The following is a 25,971-nucleotide window of genomic DNA, read 5'->3' as shown; positions in this document are numbered from 1 at the left end:
CCTTAAGAGTGCATTTCCAAAATATGCTTTATTCTGGTTGCTATCATTCAGCAGAAAAAGTAATTTGAATTCCCTTGACCTAGGAAACTCCATGCTTAGAGCTGGAATTTGATTGGTTTAGCAACCCTGTGAAGTTCCCAGATATGACAGTGATTGAAGAACATGCAAACTGGACAATTTCACGGGAACTGGGATTCAACTACAGCTACGCAGGGCAGGTAAGGCAAACTCCCCTTCCAGGATTAGCTCTTCAAATAGGAAAGGATTATTTGCTACTTTATTTTACTCAGTGTATCAGTGACAAAACTTTTTTTTAACATCCTCATTTATTGTAAAATCAAAAAATCAAATTTTTGTTGTGTGTTTGGTAAAATGGGCAATAGATTCTCCTTTCTTTATATTACCAGTAAAGTGACCTAATGCTTCACTGACCAAGTAAAACACTCCAAAGAGAAACTGGTTTACTGTGTTTTTGACATTTTTGTATCACTAATTTGGGTGTCAAACTACTTAGTTTAACTTCTTAAAAGTTGCAATTCTCCTTCAATGACACTGTTTTTCTTTGTTGCAGTTTCATGTTTATAGTTAGGCTTTCCTGTGTAACCCAAAGGTGCTTAGAACTCTTTCCTGTCTGTTTTATGGGGTGGTTATGACCACAAGCAAAGGGAATTTTAAGGGAATTGATGGACATACACATGGGTGTAGTCGTTTATCTCACTTTTTCCACAAACAGAACTTGTGCATTACAATTGGCTTTTTGGTGAGGTTTGGAGCTTTCTTCAAAGCACTTTTTTGGATGATGAAAAGAAGTAAAAACAGAAAAGCAGTCAAGCTAAAAATGCTCTTTATTTAATGCCAAGGCTGTGAAATTGGTTGGTGTGTTTTACATTTTCTTCTGGAGGCTGGTTCAAAGCCCTGGGTTTGCCCAAGGAGCTCTGTGCTCTGTGTGGAGAACCCTGTGGTGGGAGTTTGGCTGTGCCAGAGAGCACAGAGGTGGCAGCAGCTTCCAGAGTGGGAATTCTGGGGGTGTTTGCAGCAGTCCTGTCCCATGTGTCCTGAGCAGGCTGTGGGCATTGGATTTCTCTTGATGCTCAGCAGTGTGTCCATCATAGAGCAGCATCTCTGCTGTTTATGCTGTGACTGAGCAGGGTCTTAATGAATGCTTAAGGACAGTTTTCTTCTTGGTAAATAACATTCCCCAGCCTCTTACCTGGGCCTCTGTACTCCAGCTCATTGTTTTGTTCCATCTGGCACAAAGAAAAAAAGGTGAGGAGGATAAGGTCACTTCACTGACAACATAGCTAATTTCTGCTTGTAGCAATTCTGTTTTCTGTGCTCTTTGGGGGATGTCTTACACTAATTGTGATTTACTGTTTTCCATATTCCTGTTACTCAGGCATTCCTACAGCATTCTGCCCCTGATTTACCTGTTTTCATCCCCTGTGTTCTCCTTTTTCAGTTCCAAATCCTTTTCATTCCTTTCAGCAGCCCTCAGCAATCTCAGGCTGGGGTCAGAAATGACCAGTCTCACTTTGTGTTGCATTGTGTCATTCATCAGATGTCAACTGCTGCTGTTTCTCCACACAGCTGATTTAGTTGAAATGTGCCTCTCCTTGTGCCAGCAGTGACTAAAAGCAGTTGTAGAGATCAAAGGCCTAGTCTTTCATCTTCTTTCTACATTTTGAGCTCTCAGTTATAACAAGTGGATACAGCAAGATAGTATTGCATGACACAGGCTGGAGTGGTTGCTGTGTGTTCAAATACTGTATTTCATGTGTGCTTTGGCAATAGAAGGAGTTGTGTGGAGGGCTAAAGTGCCACTGTCTCTGCAGAGTAACAGACTAGCTCGGGATAGTGAATTAACAGAGAGTGACAAGGAGCAACTGCGAGCCATTTGTACCCGAGACCCCTTGTCTGAAATCACTGAGCAAGAGAAGGACTTCCTCTGGAGACACAGGTATTGCAAATCAAAAACCAAACAAAACCAAAAACCCTCTTGGCATAATCAAACTTCACTCCATTCATTCCAAATTTGTCATGGGTTTTGCTCCCTTTTCTTCTGTGCTGAGGAGTTGGTGTTTTAGACAAGGCTTGTAAAGCATTCTGCATTGTGTGGTTTGGTTATAATCCTGTGGAGAAAAGTAAGTTGTTGAATGAGTTCCCATTTTCCTTATTACTGCAGTTTTACCTGCATGGATGGATCCTGAGAGCACCTTGATGACAAAGGAAGAAAAATGTGCAAGGCTGTGGGGACATAGTTGATGGTTATGAAAGCAGAAGTGTTGTTTAGTACATGCAGCTTTTCTTTTTCCTCTTTTGCAGACACTATTGTGTGAATACTCCAGAAATTCTACCCAAATTACTTTTGTCTGTCAAGTGGAATTCTAGAGATGAAGTGGCGCAGGTAACATAAAGCACCGAAGAGCTGTTAGATTTTGAAGAAGCTTTAAAATGCTATTTTAAAAAAAGCTTCTGGAAGTTAAAAGCATATTTTGTGTGTATGATACATTGAATGAATAGTTGGAGTTGCCACTGTGATTGACAGGTGTCTCTGGTCCATAGTTCTTGTTCTTTAGCTCAGTCTGGTCTCAAGATTTCCTCTTGCTGACATTACTCGAATCCCTCTGATGTTGCCAACTTGTCAATTACAGTTAAATGTGAGGTTTTGTTTTCATTCTTTTTATAGCGGGTAAAACAACAAAGTCAACTGGCAACTAATACCAGACTGTTGATTGAGAGGACCAGCAATTAAACAGCTTCTACTCTGATGTAGTTTGTGTCTGACAATGCCTTCTAATGGCTGTGTGTGTTCCAGCTTCTCCTGAGCAGTGCAAAGGTGTAAACTGCTTGTTCTCCTTGCCCCCAGATGTACTGCTTGGTGAAGGACTGGCCCTCAATCAAGCCAGAGCAGGCCATGGAGCTGCTGGACTGCAACTACCCAGACCCCATGGTGCGAGCGTTCGCAGTTCGCTGCCTGGAGAAGTCCCTGACTGATGACAAACTGTCTCAGTACCTCATCCAGCTGGTACAGGTACTGAGCAACTATTATTCTGGCATATTTGTTGTCTTGTGTATGTCCAGTGATCACAGAGGCTTAAAACACAGCAAAAGTTAAGTTGTTGTGAAAAAGAGGTCATCATGTATGCTTTGCAGATTATTTAGGAGGAGATGAAAGGTTAGTTTTTCTGCAGTGCTGTGGTTTTGCTTGTTGGTACTAAATGCCAGCATTCTGCAGAGATGCAAAACTGTTCCACCAACTGGAACAGGCAGCTATTTCAGCTGTCCTAACATATGGGAAAGGATGAGCAGAAGCATCTTCTCAAAATTTTGAGCAAGTTGAGGCTAAAATATTTGGTAACAGTAAAGCAAGCATCAGATGGTAAGTTCCTGAAATAGAGGCAGCCAGTGAACAGTTGGCATATATTGTTCAAAGCCTAACACATGCAAATATTAATACCAAGATCAGTCATTCCTGAAAAAAAAATGTAAAACATATATGGCATTTTATTTAACTGCCTTTAATCTGTATATTGTTCATAGAAATAATAACTGCATCTGATTTTTTAATATTTTCTCTTTATCCTTAACTAGGTTCTGAAATATGAGCAGTATTTAGATAATCAGCTTGTGAGATTTTTGCTGAAGAAGGCACTGACCAATCAAAGGATAGGACACTTCTTCTTTTGGCATTTAAAGTAAGCTTAATGTCATGTTAAGGGGTGGTGGGCTTCCTATTAGCTGTAAACAATTAGTTCTTCTAAAGGTTTGACATACTAAATGTCCTTTCTTAGAAAAATGTTGCCACTTTAAATAAACATTGGGTTATATTGGTTAAGAGTTTGAATATGTAGTTCAGTGACTGAAATCATGCCTTGCAGTTTCAAAGGTACTTAATAGTACTTGATTTGTACTTCTTTTTATCTAATCATGTTTATTCTGAAAACAAGGTAGTCTGAGACTGCTGAAAGCCTACCATATTGTTAGCTGTCTTATGCCCCATCAATTTTTCCAGAAAACTTTACAAATATATGAGACCTAAAGAAAGCCACCCAATTCAACAAGGTAAAACTTTGAAAAGGACAAGTAAAAACTTTATTTTTACTTCCTTATTAAAGGCTTCTTATAGAGCTCGATAGCTCAATCTGCAACATATTGGGTTGTAGCTAGAGGTCAGCTAAAAGTTCTGTTCTAAGCTGGTGTAATCACATCAGAAATAGAAGCAAGACATCTTTGGTGTACTCTCACTTTTCTGCTTGCCTCAGTGTCATCAAGGATAAGGGAGGGGATTGTTTGAGGGGATGTATTTTAGGACTCTATGAAGGTGTCACAAGTGCAGCTTCATTTTTGGCACCTCTAAGTGGTCTTGTCTCTAGGCTGTAACTGTTCTTCCTCCCTGTGTAGGTCTGAAATGCACAACAAGACTGTCAGTCAGAGGTTTGGTTTACTTCTGGAGTCCTACTGTCGAGCATGTGGAATGTACCTGAAGCACCTGAGCAGGCAGGTGGAGGCCATGGAGAAGTTGATTAACCTCACAGATATTCTCAAGCAGGAAAAAAAGGATGAGACCCAGAAGGTATCAAAAGCTGTCCTTATCTCCAAACTGCTGCTGTTGAGTCACAGGAATTACTTAGAACTGTTCAATTTGATCATTGAGGAAAGTGTTAATTCTCATTTCAGTAGGTGCTGTGTTTCCTGGGGAGCTGCAGTATTTTCTGTGCAATGCCACTGTCTAGCTCTCAAGGCAATAGAACTAAAGGTTCCAATTTGTGTAATATGTAGCTGAGCTGTACTTACATTAGAACTGTGCAAAACCATGCTTGAAAACCAAAGCTCAAATCTGATACCTTCATTTACATGTAAATAGTGTTCTCAAGACCTGAATGTGCTTATTGATCAGGTACAGATGAAGTTTCTTGTTGAACAAATGAGACGGCCAGATTTCATGGATGCCTTGCAAGGTTTTATCTCTCCTCTTAATCCTGCCCATCAACTGGGAAACCTCCGGTATTGTATCCAGTTTTGAAGTTTGTCTAGATGCTTCAGTAAATGTTTAGTAATGGTAACAATAACAGTGTTGAGGTTGACTGTTAATTTATTAAATGTCAGTATTTTCAAAGTGCACTGAATAGAATTTGTAGCAGAGTAATCCATAAGAAGTGGAGTCATTTCAACCTAATGGTGTAACAAACCAGGGAACAACATGACTTCAGTTGTTCCTTTAAGGTGCCAGGAACTTCAGTCCTTTTTCCAGTTCTCAGAGCTCATATTGCCACAGAAATATTTACAATATTCCCTTACAACACAACTCTTCTGTTGGTCTTAGCAAATGGTTAATGTAACACTTACTAATTTAACTTTGAGTCTGAAAATGAAAATGGTGCATTGTCAGTTATCTTTGCATCTTTAATTTGGTGCTGGTTCAGAGTTTGACCAAAACAGGGAGACCTTAGCAATATTAGAGAAGTATGGTATAAGAATCAAATTATGCCTATTTCATAGAAATCTTATCTCTTTTAGGCTTGAGGAGTGCAGGATAATGTCATCTGCAAAAAGGCCGCTGTGGTTGAACTGGGAAAACCCAGATATTATGTCTGAGTTGTTATTTCAGAACAATGAGATAATATTTAAAAATGGAGATGGTAAGGAAAGATAAGTGTAATTCAAAAGCTACATACCTGTTTATTTTCCTAACCTTTTACTTAGTGTTTTTTATAAGTTTATAAAGTACATATAGTAAAAAAAACATCAGCTGAGCAAAGCTATTTTCTTTTCCAGAAAAATTAAGCATGGACAGATGAGTATTTATCTCAGTCAAGTACAAACTTTTTATGTTCTGAGATGCTCAGTCTGTCAAGGTGGAGCACAATACTATTTAATATTTGTTATTTTTAATTGTAAATTTCTTCAAGATATTATAGATGTGTAAACTGTGATTCCATTGTCCTGGTATTAGTGTATGTTTTTAAAATCACTACCATATGTTCATATTCATTTTTTACTATTTAAAACCGGCTTTTCTGTACTGAGGGAACAAAATCTGCACAAAACTATGCAAACCTCATTACCTTTAGATGAATTTAGACATAGTTTTGGGGGGAAAAGGAAAGTAGGATCTAACCAAAGATTCTGGTGTTACAAAATCTGCAAATTGAATGTATTTGACTATTTCAGACTTGCGTCAGGACATGCTAACACTTCAGATAATTCGAATTATGGAAAACATCTGGCAAAATCAGGGTCTTGATCTTCGGTAAGCATTAGAGGTCATTCCCAAGTAATGCTGATCTTAATGGTTCTGGCATTTGTTTGTTCCCAGAGATTGCTTCTGTTTTCCCAAGGGTAATAAATGAAATGCTATAAATAGACATTTTTGTGCACGTTAGAGCAACATTTAATTTTTTTTGTTTAACTAAACTACTGGATTTTATAAACAGAAGATCATATTTGAAAAATAATTAATTTTTATTCAAGTGGATCTGAGTGAGCTACATACAAGGAATGGATACAAGAGCCAAGTCACAGTAGCCACACTGTGGCCAGGTGGTTGTGTCTGTAGGTTTGGCTTTGAACAAGGTGCAAACCCTCAGCCCTGCTGAGCAATGACTCTTTGCAGTTGGTATCTTCACTTCAGTCCACACAGAGACACTGCCCAGTCTGTGTGAGCTTCTCCTCCAGACTGGGGTGCAGCAGCTTCTGCAGGGCACTCAGGATAAGCTGTTCTGCTTCTGGAAAACTGTTCCTAGACAGGTTGCACCTTAAATTTGTGTTTGCTGTGTGGTACATTTTTAGGTGGGAATGAAGGAACTGCCTGTGCACTGTCTAGAAACCCCCAGTTTTCATTTCCTTATTTTGACAGAAGGACCTGTTGGTTTATGTTATCTCTCAGGGGTCACAGTTTTGTCTCCAGTAGTGTAACAAGTGGCAGAATTAAGCCTTTGTCCAAGATTGGTTTGCAGAATGGTTACAGTTCCCTATGACTGAAAGAGTAGCCAGATAGAGGAATCTGCAGAAATACATCCTCTCCCACCTCTTGCCACGGTTCTCTATAAAGGAAGGAAAAAAACCCCAAGAAAACAATGAACCTTTGTCTTCCAGGATGTTGCCCTATGGGTGTTTGTCAATCGGTGACTGTGTGGGACTCATCGAGGTGGTCAGGAGCTCTCACACCATCATGCAGATCCAGTGTAAAGGAGGCTTGAAAGGAGCACTGCAGTTCAACAGCCATACATTGCACCAGTGGCTCAAGGACAAGAACAAAGGAGACATGTGAGATTCCCTGTCACCTGTTTTTCTTGGCCATATGCTTCTTTTTGATGGAAACTTCAAGATAACTAAAGTTCATCAAGTGGGAGATTATGTCCATAATTATGTCCATCTAGTTTTGTTTTCTTTTTTACCTGTTCCTGTTTGCTCTTTTGCACTTCTGTGTTATTGGAATGTCTGAGGAAAGTGTCTCCTTTTTTGTTGGGATAGGTATGATGCAGCTATTGACCTGTTTACACGTTCTTGTGCTGGCTACTGTGTTGCCACCTTTATCCTGGGCATTGGTGATCGCCACAACAGCAACATCATGGTCAAAGATGATGGACAGGTAAGAGATGATTTCTAAAACCATACCCCAAGGTCATCCTCACTTTGGTATGAGTTTGTTTTGGAAAAAAAAAGACATCTATTGGAACTATAAGTAAATGATGAATATTACTGTGACTTCATTTAAACAAGGAATTATTAATCTTAAAACACCTTTCTGTCTTTCCAAGCTGTTTCACATTGACTTTGGGCACTTCCTTGATCACAAGAAGAAAAAATTTGGTTACAAAAGAGAGCGTGTGCCATTTGTCTTAACACAAGACTTCTTAATAGTGATTAGTAAAGGAGCCCAAGAATGTACCAAAACGAGGGAGTTTGAAAGGTGAGCTTTCTTTTATGCATTTAACCTCCAGAGTGTTTTGTACCTAAAATGCACTTTAGTACTGGTGACCTTTTAATAATTAGACCTTCTAACTGAACAGTAGTATTTTAATTGGCTTGCAGTGGGAATGTTCTAGTTCTTCAGTTGAAGATCAGCCATGCACTTGTAAGTCAGTGGGTAATCTTAGCACTTACATGACCTTTGGTCCATGAAATCTCACTTGAGATTTGCAGGGTCAGCATACATGTAAATAAATATGGTAATTTTTCAAACATCTGATATTTCTTTGACTTTACATTTAAAATCCTCTTGAGATGGCAGAACTGCAGCTACTGAGAATTCTTAAATGTTGGGTGTTGTGTGCATCAGAGCCTTGCTGGTCATCCAGCCATACTTCTCTCTCCTATAGCTGCTCTGATAGCAGCTCTTCAGCTGGCATGTGTAGTTTGTGACAATGGCTGAGAACCTGCTGAGCAAGAATTTTAAAATAATAGCAGTAAATAAATCTGTTGCTGTAGTCATTCTTAATATCTCTTTCCAGCAACCCAGTCCTTAAGAGGTTTCAATTTTAATCTTAATTTCATTATGTTGATGGCAACAGAAGACAGATTTTGAATTATAGTGTCTGTCTGAACACTGCAGTGAAGCTCTTCTGCATTTTTTCCCTTATCCAGTCTGATAGAGCAAATGTCCCTGTTTTCAGTGCATTCTTCAGAGTACCTAAGGAGCAATATAAAACTACAGGAGAAATGCAACTCTGAAGATAGCCAGGAAAGCACTGATTTTAGAAGTGTGTCAGGAAATACCTTTTGAAATTTGAAATGTCAGTAGCAGTGAAAAAAATGGCCCTGTGTACTCACATAAATTCATGTTGACAGTTGTGTGAATTGCAGATGGGGTTTAAGGCTAGAAAGCCTGTCTATGGATGTTGTATTAGTCTGACCACTATTAATCCTTACACAGATAAACTAAGTAGGAGAATGAGTAGTAATCTCAGCTACATTATGGTGTTCTTACTAGACTAAGACTGCATTTTTAGTGTCTGGTTTCCTGTAAAACTGTTTTGGTGCTGAAGCAGTGATACACATGCAGCAGGGGAATGCACTGAGCTTTTTTCCCCTGGTCTCTTCCAGGTTTCAGGAGATGTGCTATAAGGCTTACCTGGCAATTCGGCAGCATGCCAATCTCTTCATCAATCTTTTCTCCATGATGCTTGGCTCAGGAATGCCAGAACTGCAGTCCTTTGATGATATTGCATACATTAGAAAGACCCTTGCATTGGACAAAACTGAGCAGGAGGCTCTTGAGTACTTCATGAAGCAGATGAATGATGCTCACCATGGTGGCTGGACAACAAAAATGGACTGGATCTTCCACACAATAAAGCAACACGCTTTGAACTGAACTGACAGCAAAGAAAACAAGAACTGATACCCAGCTTTGTGGGTACTGCACTGTTAATACCCGTGAGCAGCAAAGACTGGTTGCATAGGAATTGCACAAACCATGAACAACATTAGAACTTATGGCGAGAAAAGAGATGAATTGTTCAGACAACTGTTGGAAAATAATGTAAAACAGGGTTTCAGATAGCACTAAAATTATAAACTTCAAAAATTAAGCTTTAGTACGATGTGTGCAGGGACCTTGACAAATTAGAGAGATGGGCAATCACCAAGTGTGTGAAGTTTAACAAGGGCAAGTGCCAGATTCTGCACTTGCAATGGGGCAAGCCTGGTTGTGTGTATGGACTGGGGAATGAGGCTGGACAGCAGCTGCTGAGAGGGACCTGGGGGTCCTGGTCGATGGCAAGTTGAACATGAGCCAGCAGTGCCCTGCAGCCAAGAGAGCCACCTGTGTCCTGGGGACATCAGGCACAGTGTGGCCCCTGGGCAAGGGAGGGCATTGGCCCACTCTGCTCTGCACTGGGGCGGCCTCACCTTCAATATTGTGGGCAGTTTTGGGTGCCACAGTCTAAATAAAATTAAGCTATTAGAGAGTGTCCAAAGGAGGGCCACAAGGATGGTGAGGGGTCTGGAGGGGAATGGGCTGTATGGGGAGCAGCTGAGGTCACTTGGTCTGTTCAGCCTGGAGAAGAGGAGACTGAGCTCAGATTTCATTGAGGTCTGCACCTTCCTCACAAGGGGAAGTGGAGGGACAGGTACCAATCTCCTCTCTCTGGTGACCAGTGACAGGAATTGAGGAAATGGCATGGAGTTGAGTCAGGGGAGGTTTAGGTTGAATATTACAAAAAGGTTTTTCACCCAGAGGGTGGTTGGGCACTGAACAGGCTCCCAGGGAAGTGGTCACAGCCCCAAGCCTGACAGAGTTCAAGGAGTGCTTGGACAAAGCTCTCAGGCCCAGGGTGAGATTCCTGGGGTGTCTGTGCAGGGCCAGGAGTTGGACTCTGTGATCCATGTGGGTCCCAGCATATTCTGTGATTCGATGATTCATGTTATGCCTTAAGCTCAAAAAGGTAAACTTGGAAGAATGTTTCCTTTTTTCATTTGATAGGATAAATTAGAAGGAAAAAGAAAATAGTGCTAGTGTAAGAGTCCATCACATTTTACCTTAGATCTGGTACAGCAGGTGGAGACTATGTTGGATTGTGAAGAATAGAAAGAGAATTCAAGTGATAGCAAATACTTAAATGCAGCATAGTTTAAAGGAAAGATCTAAAAATGTTAGTGAGAGGACAGTGCCTTTTAAATGTGCTCAGAGGCATTAACATTTGTGGGGTTTGGGTGGCCCTTCGATTTTTGGGTCCGTCATCTGCACAGTTTCTGAAGGCAGTAGAAAATAGGCCCACTCATTATGGTGTTTCTTCTGCTCAGTATTGCTAGGGGTGCAATTCATATTTTCACAACAAAACTCCCTATCATCCCCAAAAACTGACTAACCTGGAAATTGAATGGTCAGAATTGGGTTTAGTGCAACAGAGAGCTGTAGTGTTCATCTTAGGTTTGCTTTAATCTAACTTGAACTGAATAGATTTTTTTCATACATGTTTTCCAGAACCTAAAGAAAGGTGAGTTATTAAAATTATTGAAAGATTATTTTTTTATAAAGGCTATTTATATAATAGGAACTATTATTAATATATATTCTTTATTTACATGATTTGTCCAATATTAACTCTCTTAATTTTGCAACCCAGTTCTATCTGTCCAAGACTCCTGTTTTCATTAACGTCACTGAAGGTGACCAGACGTACTCCTAGGACCAAATTCAGCCCTAGTGAAAGAGGACACAAGTACCAGTGAAGTAGTGGGAATATACCCACTAAAGCCAAAGGGGAACTTGGCCTAAGTCTCTAAAAAGATTTTGGGAATCACTCTTCACATTACTGAAGTGATATGCTGGCTATTTCAAGAACGCTCATTTAAACCCTCAAAATTTGGGTCTACCATTTCTCCTCTTTCTTCCTCCTTTGGAAGTGGTTGTTGAATCCAGTAAGATACATCAGAAATAGCAATTTAGATTTTCAATATGATCAATAATTAGCAGTTCAGCAGACAGATATGTTGGCTAGCTCAAAGCATGTGGAGTTACCAAACATTTTATAGCTTTGTCTGTTTTGTGCGTGTGTGTAATATATATTTGTAAATCTAGTTGTTGTCCTTTAACACAATTACAATGTGTGCAATCAATGAAATTGGCACCATGCTTTGAAACTGTTCAGAGTACCAAGGATTTCAGATTGCCCTTATGCACAACTTCAGGTAGGACTGTTTTTCTAATTGCTAAACAGGTTTTTTTAAAGTTAGCAAAGCCCATAATAGTTCTGTGGGTGATGTTCACCCTGACATTTTAAACTTGCAAGATTGGCAGCACTTGAATTCCAAAGGTTTGGGGCTTTTGGGGGTTCAGCTTGTTCACTGCAAACACGCACCGAGGTGCCACTCAGAAAGTGCAATACCACGTGTAATATAAAATATGCTGGCAGTTGGTGTTAGACTAGAATATAAGCATATAAATAAACTGTACTTCATGCAGGCTGTACTGATGAGGTAATGAGAGGTTGGCTTCATTTAGCAAATTGTAATATATTAAAAATGTGCAATCAATGACGTTATGAAAGACTTTGGGGATTGTAAAGCCAAGGCTTTGGTGTTGCAAGACACTTTCAAAGTCAGCATCCTGCAGCTGATTACTGCATGCATGGATACTTGATGTTGTGGGGGAAAACCTGGTTTTGTGAAAACTGCAGAAGCTCTGAGAATAGTAGGGGAAATGTGAAGTTTTATTTCCTTAGTTCTACAAAATATTTCGGAGTAGTCCAATAGAATTCCCATTGCTCTTTTTATTGACTGTTACATATTACTTTTTGTTCATATGAATATTTTAACTCCTGCTAAGCTTGGTTGTACTTTCCTAGAGCAAAGTTACCCTTGTATCTATTACTTTGCAGTCCACACACAATAATGGTTTAGCTCTTAAAATGGGTTAGTTTCAGTTTAAGTTTAGTTCACAAAATCTGAAACCCTGTTGGCTATAATTCTTAATTTAACAGAGTAAAACTGTTGCACAGACATCACATTAGGTGCTATATTATCTGTATTTATCTGGTGTTGAAACAATGCTTTACCTCGTTTATGCAAGAAATGGTCAGCCTTTTCCAGCCTGGGTGAAAAGATCAACTCCAATTTATTGGATGTTATGAGGCCAAATTTGTTTGTACTTTGCCCCTTCCTAGCCCTTCTGTAAATATGAGTATAAATGTCTTTCAGTTCAAGCACTGTATTCTGCACCCTTTTTGCCCAGACAGAGGTATGAGGAGTCAGGCTCTGTCTCCAGAATTTACTGCAATTAAGTGTTGTGCATAAGCTGTGGAATTTATTATTCAAATAATCAAATAGTAAAAGAAAGGAAACCTCGGAGTGGTACAGACATAATACAGTTGGGGGTAATTGTAGCCTTTCAACAAACTTTAAAAAGTAGGAGAAGCTCCTGGGCTTTACCCATTTCTTTGCATCACCAGGATGGGCATTTGAAAAGCGTTCTGCCAGTGTTTCACAGAAAACAACAATCCTTTTCTCAGCTTCAAAGTGTTGAACCCTAATTGCTGTATCCTGCCACAGCAGTTCCTGCTGATGTAACTTCACTGAGGATAGAGGAGGCTCTGTTTGCTTACCCTGGAGGAAATGAGAGAATGTCATCTGCTCCCAGTATCAGGAAGAAGACCTGCTTACACACCATGAATGCACTTGTAACTGAGTCCTAGATTTTTGCAGAAATGGCTTGGAATTTGGCTTATTTTTAACTATTCCCACTTCATGGAGATTTGAAAATGCTCCCTTTGTTCTGGGACTCAGAATATTAAAGTAGTTTATTTTGGGCTTGAAGTGAATCTGGGCACCTTGCTCCTGCAGCACTTCTTGTAAGACTGGGCCATGTGTTTTATCACAAAGCATTAGCAAATGGTGTTTTAGTGGAATAAAATTTAAACCAGTCACCTTTTCAGCTGTGAAACTTTGATGTAATGACAGAACAGGGTGCTGCATAATAGTTTTATTTAGCATTACATTAATTGCTTTCCTAAACGTAGCAGAAGTACCTGTACTGATTTTATATATGCATACTTCTTTGTCTGAAAGGGTGCATTAGTAGTTTTTTTCATAGTTGAAACAGACTTCCAGTATAATTTGATTTTTTTTTTAATGGCTTTTAAATAAAACCAAAATTGTAGGTGATTTGGCATCTTGTGGAAAAGATATGAGCCTGCATATTGAGGACAATATAGAAATTACCAGGTTTATAAGAACTTTGTATGTGATGACCGTGCTATCGGTGGTTTGGCAAGTTGTTTGTGGGTTTTTATGCCAACTTTCCTTTTTCTGTAAAGTATTAAATGCCCTTTAGTGGTCAGTAGCCCATGTTTGTTGACAATTTGAAGGTATTGTCTTTGCTTTGTCATTATATAACTGGCATGTTCAAATGTCTGTTCTTAATAGTAATTATGAATTCCTCCTGTTTTGCATGTCTGTACAGGTTGCAGACCTGGGCTGGACCCACTCAAAAAACAAATATCAGAAAAGCCACTTGAAATTACTATTTTTGTTGATGTCTTTGACATCTTGAAAATACTTCAAGTTAATGAAAATGGTGTGGTATTACAGAAAGAATTGTAACTTGCTGCTTCTAGGATTTTTTTTAACTTCTTTCACTTGTTCTAGTTTTACTTGAATGGAAGAACCACACTTGTTTTTTTAAAAACACTATATAGCTGTGGATGTTGTTGCAGATTGTTGAATCCCAATTTAATTTTGCAATACATGTTTCATACAAATAATGAATTTGCATCTTTTTATTTTGTGCTGGAAGTTGTCTCAGTTTAGGTAAGGCTCTGTCCAAAATGATGTGTAGCTCACCACCCCTGCAGCTGATGTTGGTTTGGGGTTCTTCTTTGTTTAGTTTTACTCTTTTTTACATCTGTGTTAATGAAGGGAAGCCAACTGGAAACTGGCTATAGGAGTTCTCTATTTGCATACTCTAACCAAACCCATAGGTGCTCTCCTCTTTGAGGAATTCTGATTTCACTTTATGCTGATACAACACTCATTTCATAAGAATTGCTCTGGATTCACAACAGCACATGAAATCAGAATTAGGCTGTATGTGTATCAGAGTTGCAGATTATTTATTCCTAGGATTCAGTATGAAAGGTTCTCATAAGGAGAGGAATGTTTAGTAGCAGCCCAGTGAAACACTTTTAAACACTTTTACTTTGAAATAGTCTTTATCAACAAAATAGCCTTTTCAGCTCTCCTAAAGTACAGTGATCTTGTCTACAGTTTGTTTCATTCTTGACACTTCAGTATTTTTGTTCCTTGCTGGCTTAAATGTTTCCTCTTCCTACTCTTTTGTAGCATCCAGACTTGTTGAACCCACACTCAGGAAAAAAGCTCTGCTCTTCATTTGCCATACAGTGTTCTGGACATCTGAGCTTTATGGGCCAGACTCTGCAAAGTCTGAGGTCTTGCTGTGTTGGTGCTCTTGACTCAAAGCCAGAGGTGAATCCCTCTGTCCCTTCTCTTCTCTCTCCAACACCCCTCTGGGACATGCCCAGAGCATAAGAACATCATAAAATATTTGTAAGAGAAGATCAATTGAAGCAATGTTCTGCCTGTCCTTTGAAGTTAGTGTTCCCACTGGTTTGTGTCCGTGTGTTTTTAAGTGTCCTTACTGTCACTTCTGTGTGTGATGCAATATTCCTGCAGCAGAAGGAAGGCAAAAATATACTCTTCTGTCCTGATCTTGTTGAAATTCTGGTGCCTGATTCCCAGTAGTTATTATACAGATTCAGAGGCCATTCAGTTCAATGTAACTGCATTAATTTTGTTGGGCTCCTGTTCCAGTTATAAAATTAATCACAACTAAACCTGACTTAATTGTATTGCTGAAGTTACTGAAAGCCTAATTCAGGCAGAAGCTGTTTTTTTCAAGAATCTTTATATCTGTTGTAGTTTAGTTAATTCTTGTGAGCCAAAATATGGATATTCATAGTTGGAATCTCATTCTGCCTTGTTTCTTTAACTATTTTTAATCTATTTTCAGGCTTTATTAATAATGTTCTATATCCTGATTTATCAACTGCTCCAGGCTGTCCAGAATTGTCTTACTGTTTCACTTGGGGCTGGGGAAAGAAAAGGAATAGATTAATCTTTTTGTCTTATAGCAGCTGTGGTCCAAATTCTTCATTTCTCATGTGAAGATTAATGTGCAATTCATTATCTGGGAGTGTCATCCTTTCTCTTTGCACCTCTAAAAGTTTTAACTGTGAATATCCACTACACTATGAAAATCTACTTCCCTGGTGGAGAAGAGGGCTTTAAATATATACAGTTGCAGTCTGAAGTCCTGGATTCTTGGGTTTGAAATTTTGTAAGTATTGTTCTCATTGTAAATGGCAACACAACTGCAGAATTTTCACAGAGCCATTGAGGTTGGAGTTCATTTAGGCCAGACACCCTGTTCAAAGCAGGGTCTGCAATAGAACAGGATGCCCAGGACATTGCCTAGCTGGGTTTAGAGTCTGTCTGGGAAAGAGGAACCCACAGTCATTTTTTTTTTCATAATATTTGTATGAAATATCTTCTGTTTCATTGCCTGTTGTCCTTTCAGTGGGCACTGAGAAAAGCCTTGCCTGTCTTTATTCCTCTCTATCAAATCTTTATGCACATTGACCAGGTGCCCCTGGGCTTTTTCTTTGGCCAGGACCCCTCTCAGCCTCCTCTCCTGTCCCTGCCCTCCATGGACCCGTCCCAGCACACCAGGTCAGGTTTGTACTGGGAGCCCCAGTGCTGAGCAGGGCCAGGGGGAAGGCTCCCCTCCCCTGAGCTGCTCCTCCTGAGCCTGCCCAGCATCCTGATGGCATTTTGGGTAAAAACAGAGCCCAGGAGGGTGCCAGCTCTCCGTGCTTCTGTGTAACTTCTCTGAAGCTGGGAGCAGTTACCTGTCTGCATCAAAGGCAAAGTAAAAACCCCCACCAGTGCTTCAATTACCTTTTAAAAATGAGACTATTACCTTTGAAATAACCACTACTGGGGCAGAGGGGGACGTTGCCAAATGTGTGTCATTCTGTGATAAAGGTCTGTGGTAAAGTAGGTAGAAAGCAAGACATTTTTAGTAATAATGGGCCAAAAAGTATTTAAGATGCAGCAAGATGCATGTGTTGTCATACTGAGAATAGTCTTGCAGTTCTTTAAATAAAAAAACACAACTCCTTTTTTAACCCTTCTGCTGTGCTACTCAAGTAACAAAAGTTTGGCCTATGATACTTATTGTAGTTCATGTTCATGGGAAACTGTAAAAAGTCTGCTTTTTATTTATCTTCGCGGTCTGTATCATGCTGTTTATTAAAAAAAACTACTTTTGTTTGGTTTTTATCACACTTTTGAGTGTTAATGTATATACTAACAACTAAATTAAAATGATATGGTTGGTACACCTGTGAATTCTGAAATGAGAATTTAAGAAATATTCAGTGTTGGTGTGTGATTTGGTGTTGCTCTACCTTTGAAAACGGCTAGAAGAAAGGAAATGGAAATTGCATACCACAGTTAATCTGGGGGGAACAGAAATAGAATTTACATTATTTAGGGGTGAAAAGTCCAATATGTGTGTGGCATGAGGATCTTGTAAATGCTGATCCTCAAAATAAGTAATTTTATTTTAGTTTTAGACGTGGGCTGTAAAAAGCTGTGACAAGAAAGATGATGTTATTGAAGTGTTTCAGCTTCATGGTTTACAGTCCCTGCTAAATCAATCTGGTTTTGAAAAATATGCTTCATGCTTTAATTACCAAAATTATAATTTAAAAAACCAAACAAACAAGGTTATATTTTTGTATCCAATACTAATTTTGAAAGAGTGACAAACATTTGGGGAAATTACTCACTGGCATTATAATAGCATGAGGCTGCAAAGGAACTCCTTCTGTGGCCATGTTGGCCTACTTTGGACTCCAGTTGCTAACAAACTGGGAAGGATTTAAGTTCTCTTGTGGGGATTTCACTTTTTTCTTTTTGGAGAGATGAGGCAAGTGTCAGGGTTTTTAATCAGGCCCCTTCAAAACATTTTTGTCCCCAGTCAGCTCTAAACTTTGTACACTGGTCAGTTCTGTTTCAGGTCACACTGCCCAGCTTTGAGAAGGGCTGTGCTCCAGCAGGTGCTCAGTCTGTGCAGGACCAACCCTGTAATAAAAGATGGACATCGTCATCCTTACATTTATTCTGAAGCTTCAGAAGAGCTCTGGTCTGAAAAGTATGGCTGGGGCTTTGGAACAAGCTACTTCAATAACCTGAACTAACAGGTTAAACTTGTGTTTATTATACATAAGGTGAGTTTTACCTTTGCCTAATAACTATTGGTTGTGAGTGGCTACAACTGTGTGTTAGGTGCACAGGATGGTTCAGGATAAGAGGATCATCAGCTCTTGTTCAAATACAGATTTTAGACTTTACTGCCATTTAGGGCCAGTGTGTGATTTTTGTGGTAGGTCTAAGTCTAAACATGAAAAAATCACAGAAAATTTGCAAAATAATGCTGGTAAAACAAGAAAGATTTGCAATGGGATCAGTTTGCTTTAGCATGGGTATCTCAGTAAGGCCTCCTGATTTTATGCCCAGAAATCAGTCTGTTTGCCAACTTGCCTTGGAAAGACTCAATCTAAAGTCTGAACCCATGCAACAAAAGAACAAAGAACCTGATGCTAGACAAGATATGTCAAGTAACCTCCTACATGTCCTTTTAAATACTAACAAACCTACCTGCAGTGAAGGTTATCCTCATGAGCTATGCTAACTGCTGTCACTGAAGAAACAATTTACCCCATGGTTGTTTTGGTCAGGATATATCCTCACTAATTGAAATGAGCATCATCTATGTTGTCCATTTAAACAAGAATGTCAATGTCATACAGGCTTTTCTGTATTTTCAGCTCTGACTGATTAAAACCTCACCCAGAGCTCTCTCAACATCCCAAGCACGTGGTGGTTTAAAGAACAAGACTCATTTAGGCTGTTCTGTCCAAAACATTGATAGCTCTGTTTGATGCGTGTGACTTTGAACTGGATCTGCAGCTTCAAAGGGGATCCTCCTCAGATGTTCATCTTTCACTTAAAGCCTTGTCTTTTTATCTGACATAAGTGGTGTTGGGCTGTGCCGCTTTGGGTGGAGAATAAATCAGTCAGAAGGTACAGAAAATGCTTTGGTCCGCCCGCGTTTGCCTCACAAGCAGGACTGAATTCAAAGCAAGGGCTTGGGCTTGGTTTTTTTTTTTTTCCTCTCTCTTTGCCATATGTGGATTTTAGGTTCTCATCACTGCCCTCCGCTGGGATCTGGGGAAAGTGCTTTCCTGGAACGTTTGTAGGGAAAACATTTTGGTGAATAGAGGGAGAGCTACGTGAGCATCCGCCCATTTGGGAGGCTGTAGCCGATTTGTGAGAGCTGTAACACAAGCTGTCCTGGGGAAACCTCAGCAACCACGGCTGGAATAAAAAGCAGAGAACAAACTGAACTGGGAGACCAGGATCTTGTTGGATTGGTAACTCAGTGCAGGAGATTGTAGGCATACAACATTTATTTCCTGTCTGAGGGCTCAGCAGTGTGCCAGCAGCAGGACACCTTTAGTTCTGTTTTGCTGCTCACCACCAAAACTCCTGTGTGATCATAGCATAAAGCTCTTTCAATCTGGCTCTAAGCAAGTCACATTACTCTAAAGGGATGTTCCCAGCCTCAGGACAAAGCCTAAGGTAGGATTTTATAGACAGAGTAAGTCCAGTTTCATCTGCCAGATAATGAATAAAACTAATGCCAGAAACAGGGTATAGTTTCTTTTTTTACCAATCAGTGGAGCAACACCATTAGGGTTATTGTGGATTATCTGCTAATTCAAAACTTTTTTGTAGAACTAGATAAATTCAGGCTAAGCCAGAGCAAAACAAGTGTTTCGTTCATATTGAATTCATTCATATGAATTTATATTAAATGAAACACTTGGGCAAAATTCCATACGTTATTTTTAAGTCATGGAAATAAGGGACTGTAGCAGCCTCCCTCATGTCTTCAAAATTAATGAGGTATTTTTAAAAAAGGTAAAATGCAGTTTGAAGTGTTCTGCTTTGTGAACCAATACAATTTGGTGCTTTTTCCTGTGGCATGATTTAAAGTGAAGATTAAATCAGCAAAAAGGGTCGTGATTATAAATTTGGAAAAGGGAGAGTTGATTATTTTAATTTTCAAATCCTTATTTATACATATTTCACAGAATCATGGAATTGTTAGTTTTTGAAGGGACCTGTGGAGATCATCCAGTCCAAGGCACAGTCACTTGGAGCAGGTAACACAGGAACACATCCAGGTGGGTTTGAAATGTGTCCAGAGGGAGAATCCACAACCTCCCTGGGCAGCTGTTCCAGTGCTCTGCCATCCTCAGTGTGAAGAAGTTTTTCCTCATGTTGAGGTGAAACTCCTTGTGTTTTAGTTTATGGCCATTGCTCCTCATGCTGTTGCTTGGAACCACCAAGAAGAGTCTGGCACCATCTTCTGGCCCCTGCCTTTGAAATATTTCTGTGCATTGATGAGATCCCCTGTCAGAGGTCTCTCCTCCAGACTAACCAGCCCCAGTCCTGCAGTCTGTCCTCACAGGAGATGCTCCAGACCCCTCCTCACTTTGTACCTCCACTGGACCCTCTCCGATAACTCCTTATCTTTCTGTATGTATATATTTCTTTCTTGTACTGTACATATTTATGATACACTTTATATTGATTCTCCTATACAGTAGCTCTAAGGAACAACTTCTACATTGATACAAAAAGTAAAGTTGAGCTTTGCGAGGTTCTGGCTTTGACATCACCTTCTCATTTGTGTAAAATCAGAGTGCAAACACTGTTCTGAAGCAGGCTTACACTCTGCCAGCCCTGGCCGAGGCCTGTGGATGGAAAGGCGGCTGTGCAGACGGTGTCGGGTACAAATACCAGCTAAAGGTTTATTTAGGCTGCTTGCCATTGCCATACAGGTACAAATACCAGCTAAAGATTTATTTAGGCCGCTCGCCATTGCCATACGGGTACAAATACCAGCTAAAGGTTTATTTAGGCTGCTTGCCATTGCCATACGGGCACAAATATCAGCTACAGGTTTATTTAGGCCGCTCGCCATTGCCATACGGGTACAAATACCAGCTAAAGGTTTATTTAGGCTGCTCGCTGTCGCTATGGCGACGGGCGGGTGCCGCCGTGGCCGGCAGGGGGCGCTGCAGGCGGCGGCCGCTCGCCCCTTTCCCGCCCCTTGCCCGCGGAGCGGCCGGGCCGGGCCGGGCCCGCGCGGAGCGGAGCGGTGCGGGCGGAGCGGCCACGCCGGGCCCCGGAGGAGCGGAGCGGCTCTGGCGGCCGGCAGGTGAGTCCCGGCGGCAGCGCCCGGGGAGCCGCCCGTGTCCCAGCCCCGCCGGGGAGGTGAGCTGTGATTCACGGCCTGGCCCGCGGCTCTCCCGGTGCGGCCCCGGGCCGGGCCCTCTCCCGCCGGCCCTGCGGTGTCGCAGCCTCGCCGGTGCCCGCGGCTCCGCGGCTGCCGCCGGGGCGGAGCGGCGCCTTTGCCGCGCTCCCGCCAGGGCTCCCCGTGCGGCCTCCACGCAGGCCGCGGGGCCGATCGGGATCCCGGTGCTCGGGGCCTGGATCCCGCTTTTCCGGGCCGGGAAAGCCGCTGGAAAAGAACAGCCCGCCTTGCTGCCCGGCGGTGCGATCGCTGCAGGAAAGGTTGAGCTTTTCACGCGCCTTACCTGGGGTGAGACTTGCGGTGCCACTGTGCTGTCGGTTCTTCTCTTGCAATCACAGAAAACGGTGAGGGTACTGATACTTCTAGATCATGATATAACGTTAAAATCAATTATTTTTCCATATTAAAAAAAAAAAAAGAGTTCAGAAAATATTTGATGTCGGAAGAACACCGTTGAGTTGATCAGGGCCCTTTTTCCCCTCCTTTCCCCTCCGGTGCATGGCACTGACTACAGAAGATCCTGGGCCCCCAAGCGCTCTTCAGTCATGGCAGCCCGCATCACATTCCTTGTTTGCAGCCTTTTCCTCTTCAAGACTGTTTGTCCCGTATATAGGTCAACTATTTGTGTTTCGTTTCCAAATGTTTTTCTACTCTCAGGAGCTGCCAAGTGCACCGAAAGCCAACTAGCCTGAGACAAAAGAAAAACAAATAGACCAGTGCATCCGCCTTACTAATTTTCATGCTCTAAACTGAAATTAATATCAACTTCTTATGTTGTACCTTCAAGTTCCATAGATTTATTCTTTGTAGTATTTGTATTACGTGTATCTGATTCTGTGTTTTTTCTATTTGGTGCTAAAGTTTTAAGTGGTTTAAAATGCTGTCACTCCATAGGTGAAAGTCTTCTTGAGCTGATGTATTCACTACATTTGGAAGCTGTACAGTCATTAGTTTCTTAGCTGCTCTGCCTCCTGATACTGAAGAGTCTGGGATTTTTGGTAAGAGCATGACTGTGTTGGTATTTTAAACACTAAAACTCGTTTGTGGAGGGCTGTGCCTCAGTGTCCTGTCTCTGACAACAAGGATGCTGGAGAGAAGGCTTGTAGATGACCCTGAGTGCTGGAGTACCTGGACTTCTGACTTGTCTGTCTTTTGGTGAACCTTTTGCTCCAGGGCAGGAATGTGAAACTGGACTTCAGCAGCTGTGTGTATTTAGTGGGTTCTTAACTGTATCAAAATGGGCTGGGGGGCAAGAAGGGGGAGTTGGAAAAAACTTTTGTATTTGATATGCAGGTTCTCAAAATGCTCGTGTTGTTCCATAAGGTTCTGAAAGATAACCTAGGTACAAAACAAGTCTAATTCTTTAATGTTTTTACTGTACAGTTCATGTAGACTGTTCAAAATGAATGAACATCCTAAAAAGAGGAAAAGGAAGACTCTGCATCCTTCTCGTTACTCAGGTCAGTCTGGAGCTTGAGTTTGGTACACTTTAGTAAGTTAATATTTTTTCTCAGAAGTGACCACTTGTGCCAAGACGTGGAAAAGCAGTGACACAAAGGGTGGGATGAGAAATCTTGGCTTGAATGGGCAGCACCCACTCTGCAGGCTCCTTTGTTGGGCCACCTTGAGCCAGTGCACCTGAGTGATTTGTTCTGTGCTCCTGCACATGGGGGAACTGGCTTTAGCTGCAAATTCCTGCTTCCACAGAGGGGAGGAATTCTGTAAAAGTTGGGGTGGGGTGGGGTGGGTAGAGAGGAATGTACAGCACTGAACAGACCACACACTTGTCAATGTCCTCAGTGGGAGCAGAAACTCCAAACATCAGGGCAGCAGCTGGAAGGTGTAAATCACAACAGGAATTCTTCCAAAACAACAAGTAAAAATGTGAAAAGAGTTTTGATGAACATGAAGTACATTTGTAGCTACAAGACATGAGTACTTAAACTTTTTTGTTGATGTTTTGGTTTAGATTCTTCAGGTGCAAGCAGATACATAGACAACAGTGGGATTTTTTCTGACCACTGCTATAGTGTCTGTTCCATGAGACAGCCAGATATAAACAGAGGTAAGATTATGTTTTGGGGTCTTGTTCTGCAGTTCTTTAATGTAACATGTTCCTATTCACAGAAGCAAATAGGATACACAGTATATAGTAGGTGATTTCCATGTCCTTGTGATCTGATGGGCCTTAGACTGGTGAGAGGTTGTTCAGTTGTTACAGCTGAAATACAGTTTTCAAAATAAAAACAATGACAACAAAAGACCCTTCAATTTTACATTTATAATGGTGATTAAACGACTTCCAATACTCACTACCTAGGTAACAAAGTTGGTGAGTTCAGATGGAAATTACCAACAGTTGCATTGAATTGTACTTGTACCTGGCAAAACAAAATGCCTTTTTATAAAACATCCAATAGTGGGTGGAAACTTAGCAGAGTAAATGTGATGGTGGATTTTTAGTCTATTCATTTGTCTTTTCACTTTAATAATTAACCATAAAGTCTGCAGAAGTTTCAGAAAGTATCATATTTAAAATGCAATGTCCAGAAATATTGAAGAATATTTTTTTGAGTCTTTTAAATGAAATGTTTCATTTAAGGATTTTAAGTTTTTTTCTGTATAATCAGCAGAGTATTTTCAGTAGTAAATTCAGTATTTTCTGCTGACATCTTCTGGACAGATTTGTTACTTTTTGAATTCTTTTGTTTTTCTCTGCATGTATGGAAATAATTTTCAAGGTATTTGTTGTCAATTTTTTTAAATGTAGGCTATGATGTGCTTAGTATATAAAGATAAATTTATGCAAGTGGAATAAATAAATAATAAGGAAGATCTATGACTAAATTCAGGAATCAGGATGATGCTGGTGTGGAGAAATGACAAGGAAATGCTTGCCTTGCCTTTGCAGGTAGATTCCACAGTCCTGTGCAGAGCCTGGACACGGATGATGACGGCAGTCCCGTGCACGCCGGGAGCTCCCACTGGAGCGGGGCACACTCAAACGCTGGCATGCACTGCACAGACCCGAAAAAGAAGGATAAAGGTAAAGGTCAGTGTGTTTGCAGATGAGGGGCTGAGAGGTTGGAGAGCCCAGCTGCTCCTGGCTGTTCGTGTAACTTCCTTGCTTTGACAGAAATGGTGAGGAATTTATATTTTCTGGTATTGCTTTGTTAGCTGATAATACATCATAGGCTGGCAGGGGAGAAATAACTGGTCTTTGCATTTGAAAGCTGCTGCAGCTGACTGAAAAGTTAAAGATGGGCCCAGGTGTTTTGTAGTGGGTTTTTTCAACCTTCTAATACGTATTTCCTCCTGCAGATAAAGGTACTAACAATGGAATGTGCAGAGACTTATGTGACTCACCTATATTCAGTGACAGCCCCACAGAAGAAGAGAAACCTCTAGATATCCAAACTGTAGAAATTTCTACAACAGAAGTGAATGCTGTAGAAGTTCACGATATAGAAACACAGACTGTGTCACCTGAGAAGCTGGAAGCTGAGGACCTTGAGGAAATCCCTCTGGAGACCTGTAAAATCTTTGAGAAGAACCAGGCTTTGAATATCACAGCTCAACAGAAATGGCCCTTGCTGAGAGCCAACAGCAGCGGCCTGTACAAGTGTGAGCTCTGTGAGTTCAACAGCAAGTACTTCTCTGATCTGAAGCAGCACATGATCCTGAAGCATAAGACATGTACAGACACTCACGTCTGTAAAGTTTGTAAAGAAAGTTTCTCCAGCAAAGTGCAGCTCATTGAGCACGTAAAACTCCACGAGGAGGATCCGTACATCTGTAAATACTGCGATTACAAAACGGTGATTTTTGAGAACCTGAGTCAGCACATAGCAGACACCCACTTCAACGACCACCTGTACTGGTGTGAGCAGTGTGATGTGCAGTTCTCCTCCAGCAGCGAGCTGTACCTGCACTTCCAGGAGCACAGCTGTGACGAGCAGTACCTGTGCCAGTTCTGTGAGCACGAGACCAACGACCCCGAGGACCTGCACAGCCACGTGGTGAACGAGCACGCGTGCCGGCTCATCGAGCTGAGCGACAGCTACCACAGCAAGGAGCGGGGCCAGTACAGCCTCATCAACAAAATCACTTTTGACAAATGCAAAAACTTCTTTGTGTGCCAGGTGTGCGGCTTTAGGAGCAGGCTGCACACCAATGTCAACAGGCACGTAGCTATTGAGCACACCAAAATATTCCCTCATGTTTGTGATGACTGTGGGAAGGGGTTTTCAGGTATGTTGGAATATTGCAAGCACCTAAGCTCTCATTTATCTGAAGGGATTTATTTGTGTCAATACTGTGAATATTCAACAGGACAAATTGAGGACCTTAAAACTCATTTGGATTTCAGGCATTCAGCAGATTTGCCTCATAAATGTACTGATTGTTTAATGAGGTTTGGGAATGAAAAAGATCTTTTAAGTCATCTTCAGATACATGAGACGGTGTGATTGCTTTCTTTCCCTGTAACCAGTTTGTTTAGAATTTGAATTTATTTCCAGTCACTGGAATGTGATATTAAATACAATTTTAACAGCAACTGTACATTTCTAATGTTTTCATCTTTATATCAGCAAAGCATGTCTAGCACTTGGTGTTGTGAATTTCCTTGTCTAGGGGTTTCAGTAGGAATAATCACATTTACACTGTGGTGGATCAGATTTTGGGGGGAGGGACAGGGGGAGTAATTGCATGTTGTGATACCAGTTCTGGTGGTTATCCTGCTCTTTCATGTCTAGTGTACAGGACCAGCTCTCTTGAGTTTAAAAAGGCACAAAAACAAAGCAAATATCTAAATCTATTCTTTAATAACCCAATACTGGTCTCAGTTCCACATCCAGCTCATGTTACCTTGGGTGGCAGCAGGTCACTGCACTGGTGTTTAGCAGTAGCACTGGCCTGTCAAAGATAAGGGTGCTCCAAAAGCTCCCAGGCATGGACATCTCCAGATTCCCATACCAGCCTTCATTTCCCACCTCACGCTCCTGATAAGCTTTTTCAATTGTCCTGTTTTATTCCTGGGATACCTTTCTGACCTCACT

The 25,971-nt window shown here is 41.0% G+C and overlaps 2 protein-coding genes across 5 annotated transcripts in view; both read left to right on the top strand.

The window, feature by feature from the left end:
• Positions 1-16,850, top strand: part of PIK3CA (phosphatidylinositol-4,5-bisphosphate 3-kinase catalytic subunit alpha) — a 42,764-nt gene extending 25,914 nt beyond the window's left edge. Inside the window, exons 9-21 of the mRNA XM_064720640.1 lie at positions 84-218; positions 1,833-1,957; positions 2,323-2,404; positions 2,867-3,031; positions 3,592-3,695; positions 4,402-4,573; positions 4,898-5,004; positions 5,518-5,639; positions 6,172-6,250; positions 7,096-7,266; positions 7,474-7,591; positions 7,761-7,912; positions 9,046-16,850. Coding sequence (XP_064576710.1) covers positions 84-218; positions 1,833-1,957; positions 2,323-2,404; positions 2,867-3,031; positions 3,592-3,695; positions 4,402-4,573; positions 4,898-5,004; positions 5,518-5,639; positions 6,172-6,250; positions 7,096-7,266; positions 7,474-7,591; positions 7,761-7,912; positions 9,046-9,316 — 1,803 coding nt within the window. The 3' untranslated portion in view covers positions 9,317-16,850. The remainder of the gene's footprint in view (positions 1-83; positions 219-1,832; positions 1,958-2,322; positions 2,405-2,866; positions 3,032-3,591; positions 3,696-4,401; positions 4,574-4,897; positions 5,005-5,517; positions 5,640-6,171; positions 6,251-7,095; positions 7,267-7,473; positions 7,592-7,760; positions 7,913-9,045) is intronic.
• A 3,838-nt stretch (positions 16,851-20,688) lies between these two features.
• ZNF639 (zinc finger protein 639) lies at positions 20,689-25,525 on the top strand. 4 transcript variants are annotated; one of them, XM_064720710.1, is made up of 6 exons: positions 20,689-20,815; positions 21,806-21,909; positions 22,295-22,371; positions 22,881-22,976; positions 23,823-23,957; positions 24,233-25,525. In XM_064720710.1, exons 3-6 carry the CDS (start codon positions 22,314-22,316, stop codon positions 25,378-25,380), a joined length of 1,437 nt encoding a protein of 478 aa, XP_064576780.1. In that variant the 5' UTR covers positions 20,689-20,815; positions 21,806-21,909; positions 22,295-22,313; the 3' UTR covers positions 25,381-25,525. The 4 variants fall into 4 exon arrangements, with proteins under 4 accessions (XP_064576780.1, XP_064576778.1, XP_064576781.1 ...); XM_064720708.1 differs by having other exon boundaries at positions 23,823-23,963; XM_064720711.1 differs by lacking the exon at positions 20,689-20,815 and adding an exon at positions 21,070-21,255.
• The last annotated feature ends 446 nt before the right edge of the window (positions 25,526-25,971 follow it).

Source organism: Zonotrichia leucophrys, chromosome 9 (genome assembly GCF_028769735.1).
Source record: "Zonotrichia leucophrys gambelii isolate GWCS_2022_RI chromosome 9, RI_Zleu_2.0, whole genome shotgun sequence".
In the NCBI taxonomy this organism is placed as follows: Eukaryota; Metazoa; Chordata; class Aves; order Passeriformes; family Passerellidae; genus Zonotrichia; species Zonotrichia leucophrys.
Note: the sequence above shows the minus strand (reverse complement) of the source record. Positions and strands in the feature narration are given on the sequence as shown.

Excerpts from the sequence above, each read along its gene's own strand:
- ZNF639 (XM_064720708.1), top strand. The coding sequence starts at position 22,314 with ATGAATGAACATCCTAAAAAGAGGAAAAGGAAGACTCTGCATCCTTCT. Across the intron at positions 22,372-22,880 it reads GCATCCTTCTCGTTACTCAG|ATTCTTCAGGTGCAAGCAGA; the intron begins GTCAGTCTGGAG and ends GTTTTGGTTTAG. Across the intron at positions 22,977-23,822 it reads ACAGCCAGATATAAACAGAG|GTAGATTCCACAGTCCTGTG; the intron begins GTAAGATTATGT and ends TTGCCTTTGCAG.